Consider the following 20,809-nt stretch of genomic DNA (forward strand, 5'->3'; position numbering starts at 1 on the left):
ATCATGCTTCCTAGAGAAAACGACCAGCTCTGATTTTTCCGGGGAGAATTCGATACCCAGCTTTAACGCTCAATCGGACAAATTGTCCAAAGTATTTTGCAAGGGTCCTTGTAAATCGTTAGCCGTGGATCCTGTAATGGAAACAACGCTATCATCTGCAAGTTTCTTTAACGTGCATGACTCTTCGAGACAACTATCTAAGTCGTTAACATAAAAGTTATACAGAAGTGGACTTAGACATGAGCCCTGGGGAAGACCCATGTAGCTAATTCGAGATGTTGTCAAATCATCATGTGTAAAACTCATGCCTCGGTAAGAGGCCCTGCAAGTGAAGTTTCTCGGTCAAAACTTCTACGGTGACAGAATCAAAGGCTCCTTTAATGTCCAAAAAGACGGATGCCATTTGCTCCTTCTGAGCGTAGGCGAGTTGAATCTCAGTAGACAGCAACGCTAAGCAATCGTTTGTTCCTTTGCCCCTGCGGAAGCCAAATTGGATATTTGAAAGTAAGCCATTCTCTTCGACCCGTTTATCTAGGCGAAGGAGGATCATTTTCTCCATTAACTTTCGGATACAGGAAAGCATCGCAATCGGCCTATAAGAATTATGATCGGAGGCTGGTTTCCCGGGTTTCTGAATGGCGATTACTTTCACCTGCCTCCAGTCTTGCGGAACAATATTCAGCTCGAGAAACTTATTGAACAGGTTCAACAAGCGTCTTTTGGCAGGGTCAGGCAGATTCTTCAACAAGTTGAATTTGATTCTGTCTAACCCTGGAGCAGTATTGTTGCAAGAAAGGAGAGCTATAGAAAATTCTACCATTGTAAACGGAGGTTCATTTGCAATCGAAGGGGACGCGTCGCGAAAAGATCTCTGAGCCGGGCCAGAGTCCGGACAAACCTTCTTGGCAAAGTCGAGAATCCATCGGTTAGAGTACTCTGCACTTTCGTTTGAAACGTTACGGTTCCGCATGCGTCGAGCGGTGCTCCAAAGAGTGCTCATCGCTGTTTCTCTCGACAAACCGCTCACGAACCGGCGCCAATATCCGCGTTTTTTCGCTTTCATCAAACTCTTCATCTGTCTCTCAAGTACCTCGTACTTACTAAGCAGATCTATCGAACCGTGTTTTCGAAAGTCCTTATACGCCAAGGACTTTAGCGCGTACAGTTCCGAGCACTCTTTGTCCCACCAAATGGTGGAAGACCGCCGCTTGAACGTTTTCCCGGGTATCGGTTTCGTCTGAGCTGGAGTCGCGGCGTCGAGGATCTAGCCAGTAATAAAGTCGTATTCTTCCTCCAGAGGAAGTTCATCGCGCGATTCGATGTTTTCTGAGATTACGGCCGCGTAGCGTTTCCAATCGATATTGCGTGTGAGGTCATATGGAACATTGATTGAATGCACGGGCGGATAGCCATTAGTAATTGATATAAGGATTGGCAGATGATCACTACCGTGAGGATCATTGATTACCTTACACTTGCAATCTAACGCTAGTGATGTTGAACAGAGAGATAGATCCAGTACGCTGGCGCGGTATACGTGTATACGTGTCGCTTTCCCAGTGTTTAGAAGTGCCATATCGAAGTCGTCAATCAGGTTATTAATTAGGGAGGATCGGTTGTCGTCATATAACGACCCCCATTGGGTGCAATGGGAATTGAAATCTCCCAGAATTAACAAGGGTGCGGGAAGCATTTCTGCAATATCAGAAAGTTGCTTCTGCTCAATCCGAACCGATGGGGGGGTATATATAGAAGCGATACAAAGGTCTTTTCCTTTTAATCTAGCATGAATGGCAACGACTTCAATATTCGAGAACGAGGGGAGGTCTATTCGGAAGAACGAATAGCACTTCTTGATCCCTAGAAGTACTCCTCCACCATGTGATCCTCGGTCTCGTCGGATGACGTTAAAATCGTGGAAGTTGAGATCATTACTTGAATTGAGAAAATTTTCACAGAGCGCGAATACGTCACAGTTAGAAATATTTAATAATTATTTGAAAAGGTCGAATTTGGGGATGATACTTCTGCAATTCCACTGTAACACAGCGATAGAGTTCTCAGCATTGTTCGACGTATTAGTCATCGAAGGATACGATAGCTGAGAGGAGATGCCATTGTGCTGTTAGTTGCTTCAAAAATGTCTTAACCGTGGGAAGAAAGGCAAGTAGAAAGCTTTTGAGTGGATCCGAGCTGTTGAAGGTTTCAAATATCCAGTCCACAATGTCAGAGAACTTCAAAAATCTCTTTCCCGATTTGATCTCTGAATGTAAGTTGGATGTGCCAGGGGTTTTTGGTGCACCAGAAAGCGGTGGGTACTCTTGGTTTGATCTTAAATTTTGCAACCCTGGAGGTACCTGCTTCGGATTTTTTTCACCGCTTGTCTTCGAGTTTGATGTATTTTCCATTCCGCTCGGGGATATCTTGAGTCCTTTGCGAGTAAGTCGAGGAGAGTTAATTGTTTTCCTCTTTTTTGCAAGGCAGCTTTCTTGCATGGCATAAGAACATCCTTCGAGGCGTTCGTCAGAAGTACCGTCATCGGTTGGCAAAAAGGAATAGATATTTTCGTTGGTCAATGGCTCGGCTTTCTTGAGCATTTCTGCAAAAGAGCGCTTGGAACGTTCCCTAAGGGAGCGCTTAATTTTTTCCTCGCACTGTTTGTACGTGGGACATGCCGCGAGATCATGTGGAGTTCCCTCGCAGTAAGGACACTTCTCAGTGTCCTCATTACAAGCGTTCTCCACATGATTGCCGCCACATTTGCTACAGCGTGCCTTATTGCAACAGTAGGACTGCTACTGTTGCCAACTGACCAACTGCTTGCAGTTCTGGCAGTTTATGACCCGCGGTACGAACAGGCGTACAGGCAGACGAACCCTATCCAGAAGGATGTAGTTTGGCAATGCAGATCCGGCGAAAGTTACCCGAAAGGATTCCGAAGGGTAGAATATTTTCTTCCTGTTTTCGATCGAGGCTGAATGCAATTGCTTGCAGTCCAGTACCTTTGCAGCATGGGGTTCTTGAAACAGCCAACGCCATACTCCGAAATGTATTCGACGGTGAGGTTCCCATCGGTAACTACACCGTCAATCTCTACATCCTTGGCAGGGATGTACACGCGATACTCTCTCGTAAAAAGCTTGTAGCTAGCAATTGCGTTTGCTTGCTTCAAGTTTTTCACGGCAACTCGCAGTTTATTCGGTCTCACCTTTGTTATCTCGGTTACGTCCGAAAACTGTTTTGCCAGGTCTTTGCCAATTTGTAAAATGTTCAAAGGTTTCGTTTTAGGCCGGAAGAAAACAATAAACGGTCCCTTCGAGTCATCCGGATAAGCCTTAATTCGTTGAGCAATCTGTAGGTCCGAGGCTGGGCGGCCGGACGGGGCTGGGGGACCAGACGAGACTGGAGGACTGAGCGGTAAGTTCAAAAGAGGTGAACTAGGAGGTGAGATATCTAGCTCATCTATGACCTCTTCATCCGTTCCAACGTCGATGAACGTTGAGGTTTTCCATTTTAGCGGGAGCAATAAGCTCTACCGCTCATGTACTTTAAAAGCTGGGAAGTAGGGGGGGCGGGTCAATTTAACGGAAAAGCAATTTATCAAATAAACCAAAAAAAATTCATATAAAAAAATTATAAATATATAAGGAATCCAATACTTCACCAAACGCAATCCAAACCGGCTGGTAGGTGAGTTGATCTCTTCCTGACTAAGTGACGCTGAGCGCAAACAATACAGCAGGACCGACTGATGTCGATCGATGCTTCTGCTGCGTCTTGGTTAGCACAGGGGCAGCACACAATGAAAATTACAATGCCGCTTGTCGGGCTGTGCTAGCATACGATAGCATACGATATACGGCACTGTAGCACAAAGATTCGGGAGGCAAAAAACTGCAACTTCACTTGTCGAACAACTGTCGAAACGAACGGCACAGCACACCAAGCACACAATTCATTGACCTTGAACGCGGATTAAAAAGCAAAATTTTTATACTTTAAGCGTCGATGTCACTGGGCGAGTTTTTAGGTTTTACGGAGTTTTTAACTTTTACGGAGCGATCGCACAAGTGTTAACTTGACAATGGTTGTCACTCGAATGCTGACGCTAACTTTAAAGTCCAATTTTGGTGTTGGGAATGCCTGTTATAAATAATCTATAATTTTAATGCATGCGTTTGAGTTGTATTTTTCATTCCTAGAGAGGTTCGGTTGGATAAAATGAGGTTGAAGAGAGTTATTAGCTCCGTTCCCCTTTACCCCGTATTCCCACTTGCCTCGGGGTACATTATATATATATATGTATTTATTTATTTATTTACTATTTGATGGAGCTTTCAACCGTTGGTTGGTTCACCCTATACATGTATTTTAATTTTGGTACAACGTGCTCGTTGCTATTTATTTAGTACTTATATTTTTGTTTTTCACTTTTTCAATCATGTCGAATCCAATAGATGCTTTACTAAAAATATCAATATTATCGTAGGATACAGTTAAGTTTCGTTGTTCGAGGAAGGTTTCCATGCCATTCCAGGCAATCATTGTACCATTATCATTACAAAGATTTTTTTCTGGGCGAACCGTTTTAAAACTCATCGTAGATGCCATTTCTGAAACACCATTGAAAATAGCATCATTTCTAGCTACTCCTCCTGAAATAACCAAAATCTTTTGATCTTTTGGGTGTATAAGTGATTCTTTTTCAACAAAAAGCATCGCTCTCTTGGCTCGTTGGGAAATATGACGAGTGACCGCGTTTAAATAATTAGCGCAGAAGTTTTCGTAGTCTGGCAGCACAGCGTCTGGAGCTAAATCTAAAAAGAAAAACAATTAGAAAAACTGTATCTTGAAGTTTCCACATGGGATGTACAAAATTACGTATTATGGGATGTACAAAATTACGAATATTACGTAATACGTAATATTCAGTTTTAGTTTGAAATATCTTTAGTGCAAGTTTTTTATTTTTTTATTTTTTTTTCTATGTATTCCACCAACAGTTGCATTTACATACACTTGGATGCAGATGGTAAAGTTTTACGATTGAATACCATTCCCCCGAAAACCATTCCTCAGAAACCCATTTCCCAGAATCCCATTCCTCAGAAAATCATTCTCCAGAAAGCACAATTTCCCAGAAAATCATTTCTCCGAATGTACCATTTTCCGGAATATGCAATTCCCCAAAAAGACGCTCCCCAGAATGAGTCATTCCCTAGAAAGTCATTCCCCAGAAAGAAAGTTAGAAAAAAGGGATGGCTTACAACTAGGAGCAAAATTAGAAAAAGAAGAATATGTTTCACCGTGTCCCCAATACCCTGAACTCCACATACCTGTAACACCAGGGGATTGAAGTTTCTATAACAGCGGCTTTGCCGATTAATAATTTCGAACTGTAAATTATTGCGACGGGTAAGGCTAAAGGGTTGTAACTAGAGTTCAGTAAACCTAGGTTATACAAATAGCACAGACTAACAGACGTAACACTGAAGCCTCATTCCGTCGCCAATAAAAACGATCATTTCAAATGTTCACTTAAGCCAAGACTCAAACACCAGTCGCTGCGCGAGAACGTCGCTCGTTTTCACTGGCGCTGTTGTCAAATAATATACTAGTAATTTTATAGCATTGCTAAATTTATAGCGATCTGCTCTGCGTAGCGCGAAGACTACACCAGGTGATGCTAGTATTTTTTTCCAAGTTTTAGGGGTGTCATTGAAACAATGTTTTGTTAGAAAATTTGTTCGAAGTGTTACGTCTGTAAGTCTGTGCAAATAGCCCCACTTTGAAGTAGGTGGAGAAGTAAAATTGTTCTACACTTTCAAGCTTGAAATTTCACAGCCATCAGCTTAGAGCAGTGCCCAACAACATTAATATTTTCAATTGCAAATTGTCACTCGATAATGAAGCAATGAAGCTTCGGTTTCAACTGAAGCAACACCATTTCGCTTCAAAGCTGGCTTCAATCTGCGTCAGTAAAACAGGTTTCACGTCAGCATGACGATTGGTTTTAAAGTTTCATTTTCACTTTTCTATCAAACATTCAGTAGTACGTCAGTAACTTTTAACGAAAATGAATTAAATTTGAGTAACATTTCCTACAATATAACGCATGTAATATTTAACCTAGTCAACCTAGTCACCGACCAATCGTGTTCGTGCTTGACTTTCAGTTGTCGTCACTTGAAACAGTCACCAACTTCAGCTGGCGCTGACTTGAAACATTCTGTTCAACAAATGAGATCAGCCTCTTCATGTATGATGCGAAAATAAGAGAAAGTCAGCGCCTTTTATTTGCTTCGACTATGCCGGGTTCTGGTTTAGAACACAAGAAAATTTGCGGGCCTGGTTGTACGATCTTCATCGTCGTCGTCAGCAGCTTAGAGCCGGGGTGGTTCGTGCTGTTTTAAGCTTCATTCAACTCGATATTGGGTTATTCGTCGCCCATTTCCCAGGCGTTTCTGAAGTTGTAGTCCACCGCCCAGAAGGGCGCGTATGACCTCGATGCGCATTGTTTAAATCCCTAAAAACTATCGGTCCAGAAGGGGGTTTATACCTTGTCAGCCTCGTACGGCGGCTTATACCTCTTGATTGTGCTGTTTTACGAAGTAGGCTTGACGTCCTGCTTGAATACGTTGCTGGATCTCCTCATTTGTTTTGCTGTCCATGGGCACCAGCGATCCCACATACACGAGCTCAGCTACCACTTCTAGTTCATCGCTGCCAACAATTGCCGTCCGCGAAAAGCGCACGTTGCTCTCGTTGGAGCCTCTACCATGTATACCATACCATACCATACATACGACGCATTTATTTTAAACCCGTTCCTCCTAGCCTCCCTTTTTCAGTCTAGCGCAAATGGCTCGATATTCGCTTGTCAAATTACCCCCTCAAGAGCGATCTTGAGAGCCATGCAGGATAAATTGTTAGCTTGTTTCGATCCTGCCCGCGTCTCGAAGAGGCTCGACCCTATGGACTTTTACAGCCTCTCACAGCTGAGATTCGAACACACAACATACCTCGATGCCAACTGAGAGCCAAAATTTTAACATTTGTCTGATTTTATTTCAATTCGATTTTTTTTGTCAAATGAAGAACACTCAATAGCTAAACCTAAATAGCTATTAACTGAAAATAATTTTCCATTTCTGGAATAAACTGCTTAAGGTGAGGCTATGTCCGATTTTTTTTTGTAAAACCCCCCCTAAGAAACTTTTCTGGCTACGCCCCATTAGATTGGTCGGGATACCTAACCCACTCGCACTCCATGAGTTGTCTTCTCAGGTGTCCAATAGTACCGTATCTTCTAAGGTGCTCAGCAGATTTCCCTACTCCCTACTTAAATTTTAAATTTGACTAAATTTAACGAAATATATTTGATTTCGTGAAACTCAAGCTTGGCAAAACTGTATGAAAATATTCGAAATCTCGCACAGGCCTAAGAGCTGCATTCTGATTTCGGAACTTGACTTTTTGTTTTTATTCGACAGATTTTGTACCCAGTCGTTAGAGTCAATTGCTGACAATTGCTGGGCTAGTACTACAATCCTATTAACTCTTTCAGCCTCTACCAGTCGAGATTCGAACATTTGACGATTAGCGTGTTAGATCAGTGCCGTACCTCGAGGATAACTGAAAGGTGTATATAGCGAAATGCGGTTTGACTAAATTTAACGAAATATATTTGATTTCGTGAAACTCGAGCTTGGCAAAACTGTATGAAATTATTCGAAATCTCGCACAGGGCTAAGAGCTGCATTCTGATTTCGGAACTTGACTTTTTGTTTTTATTCGACAGATTTTGTACCCAGTCGTTAGAGTACCTGACAATTGCTGGGCTAGTACTACAATCCTATTGACTCTTTTAGCCTCTACCAGTCGAGATTCGAACATTTGACGATTAGCGTGTTAGATCAGTGCCGTACCTCGAGGATAACTGAAAGCTGTATATAGCGAAATGCGGTTAAAATACTGATATTGTTCAACCCAGTCTGGTGAGTTAGGTGGGTCTTTGCCTCGTCCTACCTTAGTAATGGGACATAATACCTCATGAAGAGTTTACAAACATTTTAGCACGCTCATTTTTTTCTCCAAATGCAGTTCGATTGAGAGAGAAACCTAAGTTGATTTTTTATAAAACCCACATTGGAAAAAGCTGAATATTAATTAAGCGATATCTCACCTAAAAATTGTTCCTCTAATGCTATTTGTCTGGTAGCAGCATTTTTGAGACCTGCAAAACTAAATTGGCAATCTCTGTACTGTGATAAAGGTAATGGAAAAGGATATTTTGCAGAAACTTGACCTCTTGCAGCTGCCAATTCAATAGCTGCGCCTCCGGAAATGCAATTATATCGTGGTAAATTTCTGAGTTTTAAGCGGCGAGCTATTTTATCTAGTGCTTCTCCGGGAGCATCATCCAATGTTTGGCCTAACAGATAAAACTCACAGGCGCTTTTCACTAGTGTTAATAGAGCGTGTCCACCGCTTAACAATATACATAAATAGGGGTATGGAATATCACTGGTCATTCTAGCCATTAACGCATGTGCTTGCATATGATGAATTGGAATAATTGGTTTATTATGTTTTCTTGCCAGAAATTTAGCATACCGTACACCAACCAGTAGACTCAGCGGTAAGCCTGAAAAATGAAAATAAATAATTCTCAATAAATTTCACCAAATATAATAAATTAATGATTGTGTGATCGATGATGAATAAAGTAAGGAATATATTGCGGTCACGTATAGAGCAAGGAGGGGTAAAAGTGCGATTCAAAGATTTATCGCTGCAGATTCCGAGTAAATTGAGTAACATTGGCATGGATGGGTGACTACTTTGACAGCTTGAATCTAACGTAAACTTTGGTTGCTTACGAAGCATAGTTGCTGAGTTAAGTGCAAATGTTATTTTAGGGCGGTTTTGGTATAATTTTTCGTTATACGGCAAATACGATATCAACAGGAGGATATTACTTATTGAAAATTTGTAGCAGCGTTTTACATCACTCACATATCAGTTTTGAAAATACAGTGAAAAGAATTTACAAAATATATTTCGCTTTTCCATAATTTCATCAAACCCCGTAAAGCGCCTAGCGCGGTAAAAGTGCGATTCACGGACGGGGCAAAAGCGCGATTCATGAACGAGGCAAAAATGTATAGCATATTTTATACAGCTTTAGGCACTATATTACAGATACTAGAAATGGAAGATCTGTAGAAAACTGTATGCTCTATAGATGTTGGCCGAAGGAAAACAATGTTTTTCCGCTCATGAAACAAAAAACAAACGTTTGGAAAAGTTTTGATCTGACGGCGGCTGCAATACACTAGCGCAAAATAGGAAAGGTGCAAATTGAGAATATTCCTTACCGAAACATATCGCAGATTGAAGATAATATGGTTTTGTTAGCTACTGCTGTGCTAATTTCATGGAATCGTGCTTCGCACTTTTTCCCCGCTAGTGGGGTAAACGTGCGAATCGGCACTTGATCAGAAGAATGAAGAATTTATTTTGCATAACACTATTATTTCAGATGATTTATAGTTGAATGTGAAGAAATTGAGTTACTGCATCACTATAAAATATATTTTGTTGTTGTCCCTCTTTATAACTCACGAAAATTGATGACAACTTCAAACATCGCACTTATGCCCCGCCCTACTCTATATTTTCGCCACCTGGTTATAAAAGTAGACGTAACATTTCGACCAAATTTTCTAACAAAACATCGTTTCAATGACGCCCCTAAAACTTGGAAAAACACTAGCATCACCTGGTGCAGTCTTCGCGCTACGCAAAACAGCTTGCTATAAATTTAGCTATGCTATAAATTTACTTGTTTATTATCTGACAACTCTGAGTCTTGGCTGAAGTGAACATTTGAAATGATCGTTTTTATTGGCGATGGAATGAGGCTTCAGTGTTACGTCTGTTAGTCTGTGCTAAAACTACAATCCGATATTCCAAGATAAATAGCGATCCGTTGTGCAGATGGTGTTACTGTTTAAGGCCAAGCCAGCGCACTAGAGAGAGAAAAAAGACGAAGCAAAACTTTCAATGAGAGTGCACTTTTATTAGACGGTTTTGAATACTCAACTGTAGTGACAAATCATATCAGGGGTGACATTGCGATTCTCGTTTCGAGTGATTTTGGTTCGTTTCGGCCATTCGTTTAACGTGGTCGAAACGAACCAAAATCACTCGAAACGAGAATCGCAATGTCACCCCAGGTACGGGTTTTACCGGTTTTATACACAATGATGTATTCGAAAAACTATGTTGTAACGTTATTTAAGAAATGTTCAAGATTTTCAAAATATTATCCTTCTCGTTCGCACCAACGCTGTTTGATGCTAGCGCTGGCTCGGCCTTAACGTATTTTGATTCAAATTTTCGGACACAAATTTTTTAAGGAAAATGTATGGGATGTCATGTCAGTTTGTCGGTGTTATCATCGCAAATATGCAGAGCTGCAGATGCTCCACACTCTTGAATAAGTTTACCTGTAAATTGGTCATATTTAGCTAAAACTTGATTAAAACTGCTCAAAATGCCCTTAAGGTGTACAAACTCAGATTTTGAGTAGTTTTTCAACCAAAAAAATTGTAGTAGGAACACAGAAAACAGACTACCAGGTAATTGACGCGAAGTGTATTTAGCTTTTTACGAGCCATAATGGCGCACGTGTTCGTAATATTTGCAAGACAAGACTGAATCTACTCGATACAATAGCTCGTAGATACCGCTACAGCAATTGTGGTACTCTAATTCATATAACTAGCGCAATTATAAACAGTCGTTTGCTCTACGGCATTGAGTACTGTACCAGAATACGTTGTTTCTATACTAGCACCAGTTTACAATCAGGCCATCAGAACTGCCTCCGAACTCGTTCCATCAACCCCGGCATACTCCGTCAACGCAGAAAGTAGTACACTGCCGGTTGATCATCTTGTTACGGCAACTATCTGCAAGAGAGCTATTGGTTTCTCTAAAAAAACAACACCTGTCAGTGGTAGGATCCTCCTTCTCGATGAGGCGGACAGGCTGCTCAGAGACAAGACTAACCAAATGCTCCCCCCGGTAGCCAAGCTCTACTGGACCGGAGCGAGAAGTTGGGACGCCCCACAATTGAATCTGGAACAACCCATCAAACACAGATTTCATGCAGGAGACACATCTCCGCACTCCGGCAATCGGTCCTTGAGACACTGCATACCAAGTACTCGATCTACACTAAACGATATTCGGATGGTTCCCATATCCTTGGAACAAATGTAATTTATTGGATGATAAATGGTTGAATAATGCGCTCCAGAACCACCACGAGATTCCACAGCCTCTGATTCAGCAACTCCTATCCCTACCTCCTCGTGGTGGAAACTAGGGTCGTATGCGGATAGAGAAGGGGCACTCAAGGGAAGGCTGACACAACTACTAAGAACCAAAGCAGAGGGTTCAAAGCCCCTAAAGAAGGATGGTTTTAATAGCTGTTATCCATGGCTATTATGTAAAAACTTGAATGGATAAACTCTTAATCCAAGGTGAGACGCGACCCGTGCCGAGGGCTGAATTGTTGAGGGGTTTTATAAATTCTATCGTCGCAACGGGACCTGTGGAGTACCAGGGCGCCTGTCCGCGCAAACTTCGCGGACTTCGACACAATTTTTCCGCTGATGAATGGACTTCAAGAAGTTAATTTGCTTTATTTCGCGACAACGACAATGTGGATTAACTTTCCATGCTTTAGGAAAACGATTGCGGCGTACTGGAGATAACGAACACATGTGGTTCTGTTAGCAACTTTATCATAACCAACTTAACAAAGGCTTATTGGTACAGATTTTAATAAATGAGATCGATCAGGTATGCATGTATATCTAAATTTTATAAAGGGAAACCGAAGAACGCAATGTTCTCTTATCGTATCAAATTATAGCATCATTTTTTATTAGCTACTACACTGTACTGAATTCGAGTGCAATAATTAATCAAATTCAGGGTTGAAATCCACCTCCGAACATATCGGGCCGCGTTGAACCCGTCCGATTCAACTATCATGGATGGTTTGGTTGAGAAGCCTCGGCGACTTGACTTGTCTGACTGGTTTCTCCCTCCGATTAGATCGGTAAGACGCAAATTTTCGTAACAGCTCGTTTGAAGAGGCCACGACTAGTTCGCACCAAAATCACGCGTACTAAGCCATCCGTTCCAGTAAAGGTTTGAATAACCCGTCCAAGTGGCCACGTATACGGCGGGTAACTATCCTGTTTCAGGAGCACCATGGCACCAGGTTGAATGTTGTTCGATGCCGTCTTCCACTTAGAGCGCTGATGTAGCAGAGATAGATAATCTCGGGACCAAGCCTTCCAAAAGTTTTGGACCCACGACGTGTTTCCTGAAAACGAAACAGTTTGGAAATCTTGACATCAGAAACATCGGGTTCAGGAATGGAAAACATCAGTTCTCCAATGAGAAAGTGTCCGGGTGTCAACACGAAGAGGTCATCTGGGTGCTCTGTAAAGGGTGTGAGAGGCCTGGAGTTGAGAATGGATTCGATATGGGCAGCTGCAGTTGTTAACTCGTCAACCGTGTACGATGAGGTTCCAAATATTCGTCGAAAATGGTGCTTGAACGATTTTACCCCAGCCTCCCACAATCCTCCGAAATGCGGAGACTGGGCCGGAATAAATTTGAAATCTATCCCCTCATCAAGACAGTAGTGCTACCATTCATCAGTCTGGAACTGCTGCTTATACTGACGACGTAATTCGCGCATCTCACGATCAGCCTTGATGAAAGCTGTCGCATTATCGTACCGAAGCTCGATTACCCGACGGCGTCGAGCTGTGAACCGTTTTATAGCGTTAATACAGGCGACCGACGATAAGTTTGGTACGATCTCGGCGTGAACGGCTTTCACCGACAGGCATACGAAGATGGCGACGTACATCTTCACGCTAGCCCCCCTCCCGTACAACGGACGAACGCTGAATGGCCCACAGTAGTCCAACCCAGATTTGGAAAAAACTCGAGCAGGAGTTACACGTACAGCTGGTAATGCAGCCATTTGTTGGGTAGTGTTCGTTGGCGAGCAGCGGAAACATGTCACACAGGTACGAACAACTCGACGTACTGATTGTCTGCCACGTATTGACCAATAACGTTGGCGCATCGTCGAAAACAGTAGAGACGGTCCTGAATGAGCAGTACGTAAATGCAACGAACGAGCTATCAACCAGCTCAAGTGATGATTAGGGGGAAGCAATAGAGGGTATTTAGTATCATATGGGCCTCCTAGATTTCGCAAACGACTATTTAGACGAAGTAACCTATTATGATCGAGAAACACGTTAAGGTGTTTGAGCAGCGATCCTGTATCAAATTTTAATTCACGCTTTGGATTCGATTTATGAATGGTTAATTGGTGAATTTCATCCGAAAAAAATAGTTACCTGTGCCAGGCGAACAACCCTCTTGTGTGCTTCCTCGTATTCTACCGGTGTCAGTTTTCCGGTGTAGCGCTCCTGTGATTTGGTCTTCGCGTTGTTAGAAAACCGTAAACACCAAGCGACAGTCTTTAACAGCCTTCCTAAATCGGAAAATTTTGATAGTATGGAATCCTCAGCTTCCACGCAAGTTAAAGCAATCCGTTGTCGTCTTTCGTTGTCCACATCGTGATTCTGCAAAGGTGCTGCATTAGGTCAAGCTTCAGGCCAGCAGCTTACCGGTTCCTTAAGGAATTGTGGTCCATGCCACCACAATGTATCGTCTATTATTTGACTGGGTCGAATTCCACGAGAAATCCTGTCGGCTGGATTCAGTTCCGCGGGGACGTGCCTCCATTGACATCCCTTGGTTAGCCTTTGTACCTCGGCTATTCGATTCGAAATGAATATTTTCCAATTGATCGGTGGTGCTCGAAGCCAGTACAGTACCACCGTTGAGTCGGTCCAGAACGAGACTGCTTCCGAGAAGTCTGTTGCATTACGTAATTTATCGACCAACTGACTGCCCAATACAACTGCACATAATTCAAGCCGTGGTATTGATAATCCACGCAAAGGGGCAACGCATGATTTCGCAATCAAAAGATGGCTCTTAATTTTACCTTCGTAGCCTGGACCCACCGCATAGACGCAACAACCATAGCCTTTTTCAGTGGCGTCGCAGAAACAATGAAGGTGATAGTCTCGATTGGCATTACACAAAACTCGTCGTGGAATGCTTAACTGCTGAAGCAAATTTAACTCGCTGCGAAAGTTCATCCACCAGGCCCACCATTCTTCAATGGAAATCTCCTTGTCCCATGACACTTGTTTGGCCCAAAGTGGTTGAACAAAAATTCTAGCGCTAACCACGACTGCTCCAAGCAGCCCCAAGGGGTCAAAGAGTTGAGATGTTTCAGATACGACAATACGCTTGGTAACTTTCGACAATTCCGGTAGTAATGGGATCTTGAACCCGAAACAATCAGATTGTGGATTCCACAGAAGGCCTAGAGCAGTTACTGACGAACGACCTATTTCAGTCAGCAATGCTTTTTCCCACAGATAGTTTGGTATGTGCTTTAACACAGATAAGCAATTCGTGCTCCACTTGCGCAACAAAAATCCGCCAAGACTGAGAAACTCCCGCAGCTGACGACACATTTCAGTAGTATCTTCCAGACTATCACTCCCAGCTAAAACATCGTCGACGTAGAAACGTTTAGTAACAACTTCAGGGGCGAGAGGAAATTCGTGGCCCTCGTCTTCAGCCAACTTATTGAGTACACGAGCAGCTTGGTATGGCGAACTGGTCAGCCCATATGTCACCATTTTCAGCTGGTAAACCTTCAGTGGCAGAGACGAATCATGGCGCCAGATGCTTTGTTGGTAAGCGCGATCCTCCGGATGAACTTGGCAAAACATTGTTTCCACCTCTGCAGTGAATACATACTGCGGCATTCTGAAGTTCAGAACGGTGACCAATAGTGGTGGTTGAACAGTGGGACCAGTATGCAGCACATCGTTGAGGGAAAGAGAACCAGATCCCTTACTGCTGGCATCAAAAACGATACGGGTTTTCGTTGTACTGCTTTCTGGGCGATGGATTGCATGGTGTGGGAGGAAATACTGCGGACCCGCGAAACGAGAACCTACTTCTATATGCCCTAATTGCTCATAATCATCTATGAGTTTTACATACTCCTCACGTAAGGTACTATCCCGGGAAAATCGTTTTTCCATGAGCAGAAAACGTTGCTTTGCTTTGTCATACGATTACGCTAATAATGGGGCCATAGACTCACGGAAAGGTAGACGTACAATTTAGCGGCCATTAGAATCGCGAGACACGGTTCGTTGAAAGTGGGCTTCGACATCAAGTTCCTCCTGGGTGAGAGCTTTCCCAAAATCAAGATTTTCGTCCTTCCACATTTTCTCTAGTTGGATGTTCAAATTATGATCAGTGACAACATGACATGCTACCGTCTCGACAGGATTAGATGCGTATTTTCCACACACCATATAACCGAACAAAGTTTTCTGTAAAATAGGATGATTGTCAGCTAAAACCATTTGATGTGATTCAAGTAACGAGAAAGATAATTCAGCCCCAATTATCAAATCGACTCCGTGGCTAACGTTGAACTTCGGGTCTGCTAAAGGCAAATTGCTTGGGATGTGCCACTGTGAAAGGTCAACGTGAACACTTGGAAGGCTAACTGTTAGTTTAGGAAGGACTAAGCAATTGATGTCGTGTACGAATGTTCCGAAACGTGATGCTAGCGAGATCTCCACCTTGTATCGTACACTAACAGCTGCTTGACCTATGCCACTTACTGGTACATTAATGCGAGTGTGTTTCAATCCCAACTTCTGACACAATGATTCGGATACAAAGTAGGATTGCGATGCGCTATCGAGTAAAGCTCTTGCAAAGTGATAAGTGCCATGTGCGTCTTGTACACGTATTAGAGCTGTTGACAAAAATACCATCGCATTTCGTGGCTTCATTACTGGAGCGGGCATCGTCGTGATCTCGTAAGAGCAACAGGGAAGTGGTTCTATTGTATCGGACCGACGGTTTAAGCTCACCGACGATGAGGAAGAGGGGCTACGAACCACGAACGATTGTGGTGACGACGACGACGACGCTTCAGACGACCGATTTGCCTGTGGTGAATTTCGCGATAGCACCCCCGATTGTGCTTCCGATACCGAACACGAAGCATCTGTTCGAGGGATGCTATCTGTCGAACACATAGCGGTACAAGCTGATAGGGTTGATTGTCTTTCGTCCGCAATATTGGTGTTCGATGTGATCGGTGGAAGATGTAATAAACTGTAATGCCTACGGGTACACGTTTTGCACAGGCTGCCACGACAATCTTTGGTCATATGTACGCCCCGCAATTGATGCACTAATGATGTTTTTTAGCAAAATCCAACCGATTATTAGGCGAGAGTTTTAAAAATGATTCACACTGATAGATTGGATGAGCTTGTTTGCAGTTTGGGCATCTAATAACACTTTCTGAGGCAACGTGTGCGGATGACTTGTATTTGATTGCCTTTGTTTAATTCACTACAGGTTGATGACAATTGGATTTACACATCTGAAGCGTGCGAGATTGTTTAATAATAAAACAAAGCAAATCGTCGTATTGTGGAACCGTATTGTCATTGCATTTTGCTTCCTAGTCCATCACCGATTTTTCATCCAACAGACCGGTCAGCCGCTCAACAAGGAACGAATTCCAGTGAGCTTCAGATGATTCAAGTTTATCTAGGATGCCTACATGTCGATTAAATTCGTCAGCCAACTCCGCTAGAGCTGAAGCTGATTCTCTCTTAACGGTTGGGATCTTCAAAATCGCGGACATATGTTGCTTAACGAGGAAATTTTTGTTTTCGTAGCGGTCGCAAATCGTTTTCCACGCGAGAGGATAATTATCCGATGTGATCGCGAACGACGAAATATAACGAGAGGCATCACGTTTTAGAGCGCTAGAGCGCGCTAAATAATGAAGCTTTTGAACCGCGGAAATTTGAGGATTAGAATGGACTAAAGATTTAACAGACCGCGGAATTCGATCCATTCGTCCGACTTTCCACCGAATTCGGGTAATTTTATTTCGGGAAGTTTAACATGGATAGCAGGCTGATGTACGTCTTGAGATGGCGGACGCGTGTCAGGGATAGGCTGTTGTGCGAGGCCTGAACGCGATAATTTGCTTACGAGAGATGCCTTGAGCTCAAAATACAGATTTTGAAAATCTTAACGGGTTTCGGAAAAACCGTCTTCTTGGTCTTATAACGCTTCAATTTCATCTTCCGTGTCCTCAAGCTTGTCCCACAGACCATCTAAACGGTCGATTCTAATTGCAACTTTGCTATCATCGTAGGTGTCATTAAAATTTTGGATTAATTTAGCGGACCCGAGGATATTATCTCGTTTCCGAAGCAAATCTCTCAAGTGCACGGTGTGCTTCCGCAGAGTCGATTTTTTAGGCATGGACATCTTTGCACAAAAGCAAAATGGTCACCCACCTGCTCTGTTGGCTTCACTTACGGCACCCACGTGCGAATCGTAACCTCAAATAGCGATAATGGATCCTCAAACTGGCGAATCTTCCATTGGACGATCAGAACGACGAATTCGCGAGATTGTTGCGACAGTGAGCGATGTACCGTGATCCTCGACGGCACAATGGTAAATTTCTCCAAGTTACAAACGACGTCCTCCGCAAACGACAGATGGGAATTCCTCCCTGCAGCAATCCGAAACGATGATTCGACGCAATTGTTGCGACCGACGACAGTGAAACGGCACACCGTGATCCGCAATTGAACACAGCAGTAAATATCTCCAACTTCCGGACGACGTTCTCCTCCAACGACGGATGGGATTTCGTCCCGGGTTACGGCACCAATTACTGTCCGCGCAAACTTCGCGGACTTCGACAATTTTTCCGCTGATGAACGGACTTCCAGAACTTAATTTGCTTTATTTCGCGACGACGACAATATGGATTAACTTTCCACACTTTAGGAAAACGACCGCGGCGTACTGGAGATAACGAGAGTAGGGTTTTGTTCGAGAAAAAAAGAACACATGTGGTTCTGTTAACAACTTTATCATAACTAACTTAACAAAGGCTTATTGGTACAGATTTTAATAAATGAGATCGATCAGGTATGCATGCATATGTAAATTTTATAAAGGGAAACCGAAGAACGCAATGTTCTCTTATCGTATCAAATTATAGCACCATTTGTTATTAGTAACTACACTGTACTGAATTCGAGTGCAATAATCAATCAGGTTCAGGGTTGAAATCCACCTCCGAACAGCGCCCTCCATAGTAATTTGCCCTTGCTACATCAAGCCGGTCACTAATGCAGTGGACGATTTCTTACCATGTATGCTCTCTCTGCCGAAAAAACAAAAAAACGAAAAAGGTGGAGGGGAGAATAGGGGAGGAACACCTAGCCCTGTTCATCGTTATACTCAATACGCCGACTCGTAGTGAGTCGAAAGTCGAGATGGCTCCAACTCTGAAGGATGAGCTGGAAATATGGGAAAGCCGAATAGTCATGGCCAATTGGATGGCCATACAATCTCTCAAACAATCTAAACATCTATAACGTTGAGTACTAAGGTACTCACAAGTCGCTGAATCTCAATACGAGAGATCTCAGCACCACGGGCTCAGCACGGTCTTGTGACAAGACATTGTCCGAGTAAATATCATGTTCGGAATCTTGGTTTCGTACAAGATGATATTTAACCTCGGAATACTTACTCTGCAATTGCGGAGCACAAACAGCACGCAGACTGCAATATCTCAAAAAGGGTGCAGCGCCACTCTTGCTTAATTTGCCTACCTCTATTTTAAAGTATGAATTCCCCAGATGCATTACAACAAGCTGATTGAAGGATCGGTCTTCTGGCGGGGAAAACCCTCATTCACAACATAAGGTTTAATTGGTTTTGTTTTGTTGAACGGCGCTTGCTACCTACGCGCCAGATAAACTAAAGGAATATGTTATTGTCTGCCACTATCTGCCGCCCATCTCGCTAATGTCTATCATCGTCATATCAGCATTCCATAGGCAGGACGTTTGTCTGTTTTCACACCGTCTGGACGAAGCATCAAAATAGGCGGACCGATGCTCACAACCATGGAATTTACAACGATGCCTACCGACAGCAGTTTTATTACCTAGACTTAAGTTTCTTGTTTGTAAATTTAGTTTGAATAAAGTGAGTCGTTATCTAGAGCTAGAACGTGTCCGGTTTATTTTGAAGTAGGACTACTTCTTTGATTTCTATATTGGGGTGCACTTTAGAAAAACGAAAAGGGAACATGTAACGAAAAGTGGTTATGGTTTGCACGCTTATAACTCAGTCATCCGTCAACAGATTCTAGAGATATTGGTATCAATCGATTGGAAATTTTTCAAAAAATCCATTACAACACAGTAGATTACATGTTTCCCTAACAGACGTTTATTAATTGAGAAAATATGGGTCGAATATTTAATATTTCATTATTTGCATTTTTTGCCTTCCCACGTCAGTGCTTCCCTAGCACGGATGACAGAAATATATACGAGATGAGCTATGAGTTAAACTTCCTTTCCTTACCTTCTTCGGTCACCGGCTTTCGTTGGCGAAACATCAGCCAGCAGCAGCTAGCTTGCGACGCATCGGACAGCTACACATCGGTGGCAATTTTAAAGGTTGTATTTGAAACATTGTTTGCCTTTGCCTCGGTGTGCGTGATCAGTCTGTCGCCGGCTTTCGTTGGCAAAACATAGCCAGCACGATTGCCATATGCACAGATTATTCTGTGTTTAACAGATATTTGAAAGAAATCGCCGGAACAGAATCTGTATACATAGATTACAGATTTTTGCCAAATTACACAGATTAAACAGATTCTTGAGCTTGTACATGAGACTGAAAGAGACGGAAATAGTCAGCAAAATGACTCTCTATCTCTTTCACTCTCATTGTTTTGCATTGGACAGATTTTTGCACAGATATTTTTCCTCGCCGTACAGATTGTCAGATTTTTCCAACAAAAAACACAAAATTATACGTGGCATCCCTGATAGCCAGCAGCAGCTAGCTTGCGACGCATCGGACAGCCAGTTTTCGAGACACATCGGTGGCAAATTGGCAATTTTAGAGGTTGTATTTGAAACTTTGTTTGCCTTCGCCTCGGTGTGCGTCATCAGTCGGTCACCGACTTTCGTTGGCGAAACATCAGCCAGCAGCAGCTAGTATGCGACTCATCGGACAGCTACACATCGGTGGCAATTTTAAAGGTTGTATTTGAAACATTGTTTGCCTTTGCCTCGGTTTGCGTGATCAGTCTGTCGCCGGCTTTCGTTGGCGAAACATCAGCCAGCTGCAGCTAGCTTGCGACGCTTCGGACAGCCAGTTTTCGAGACACATCGGTGGCAAATTGGCATTTTTAAAGGTTGTATTTGAAACTTTGTTTGCCTTTGCCTCGGTGTGCGTCATCAGTCGGTCGCCGGCTTTCGTTGGCGAAATATCAGCCAGCAGCAGCTAGCTTGCGACGCATAGGACAACCAGTTTTTTTTTTAGACACATCGGTGGCAATTTTAAAGGTTGTATTTGAAACATTGTTTGCTTTGTCTCGGTGTGCGTGATCAGTCGGTCGCCGGCTTTCGTTGGAGACACATCGGCAGGCAGCTAGCTTGCGACTCATACCATCATAAACATAAAAGTCTATCTTGATTACAGATCCTACCAGTAGCGTTTGTCTCATAAACAGTAT

The 20,809-nt window shown here is 43.0% G+C and overlaps 1 protein-coding gene across 1 annotated transcript in view; it reads right to left on the reverse strand.

The window, feature by feature from the left end:
• Window positions 1–4,253: 4,253 nt before the first annotated feature.
• The window catches only part of LOC128734911 (probable tRNA N6-adenosine threonylcarbamoyltransferase, mitochondrial), a 175,472-nt gene continuing 158,916 nt past the window's right edge, over window positions 4,254–20,809 (reverse strand). Inside the window, exons 4-5 of the mRNA XM_053829312.1 lie at window positions 8,186–8,647; window positions 4,254–4,817 (exon numbers count right to left, since the gene is read on the reverse strand). Of these exons, the coding sequence (XP_053685287.1) occupies window positions 4,402–4,817; window positions 8,186–8,647 (878 nt within the window). The 3' untranslated portion in view covers window positions 4,254–4,401. The remainder of the gene's footprint in view (window positions 4,818–8,185; window positions 8,648–20,809) is intronic.

The sequence above is a fragment of the Sabethes cyaneus genome, chromosome 2, assembly GCF_943734655.1.
Source record: "Sabethes cyaneus chromosome 2, idSabCyanKW18_F2, whole genome shotgun sequence".
NCBI lineage: Eukaryota > Metazoa > Arthropoda > Insecta > Diptera > Culicidae > Sabethes > Sabethes cyaneus.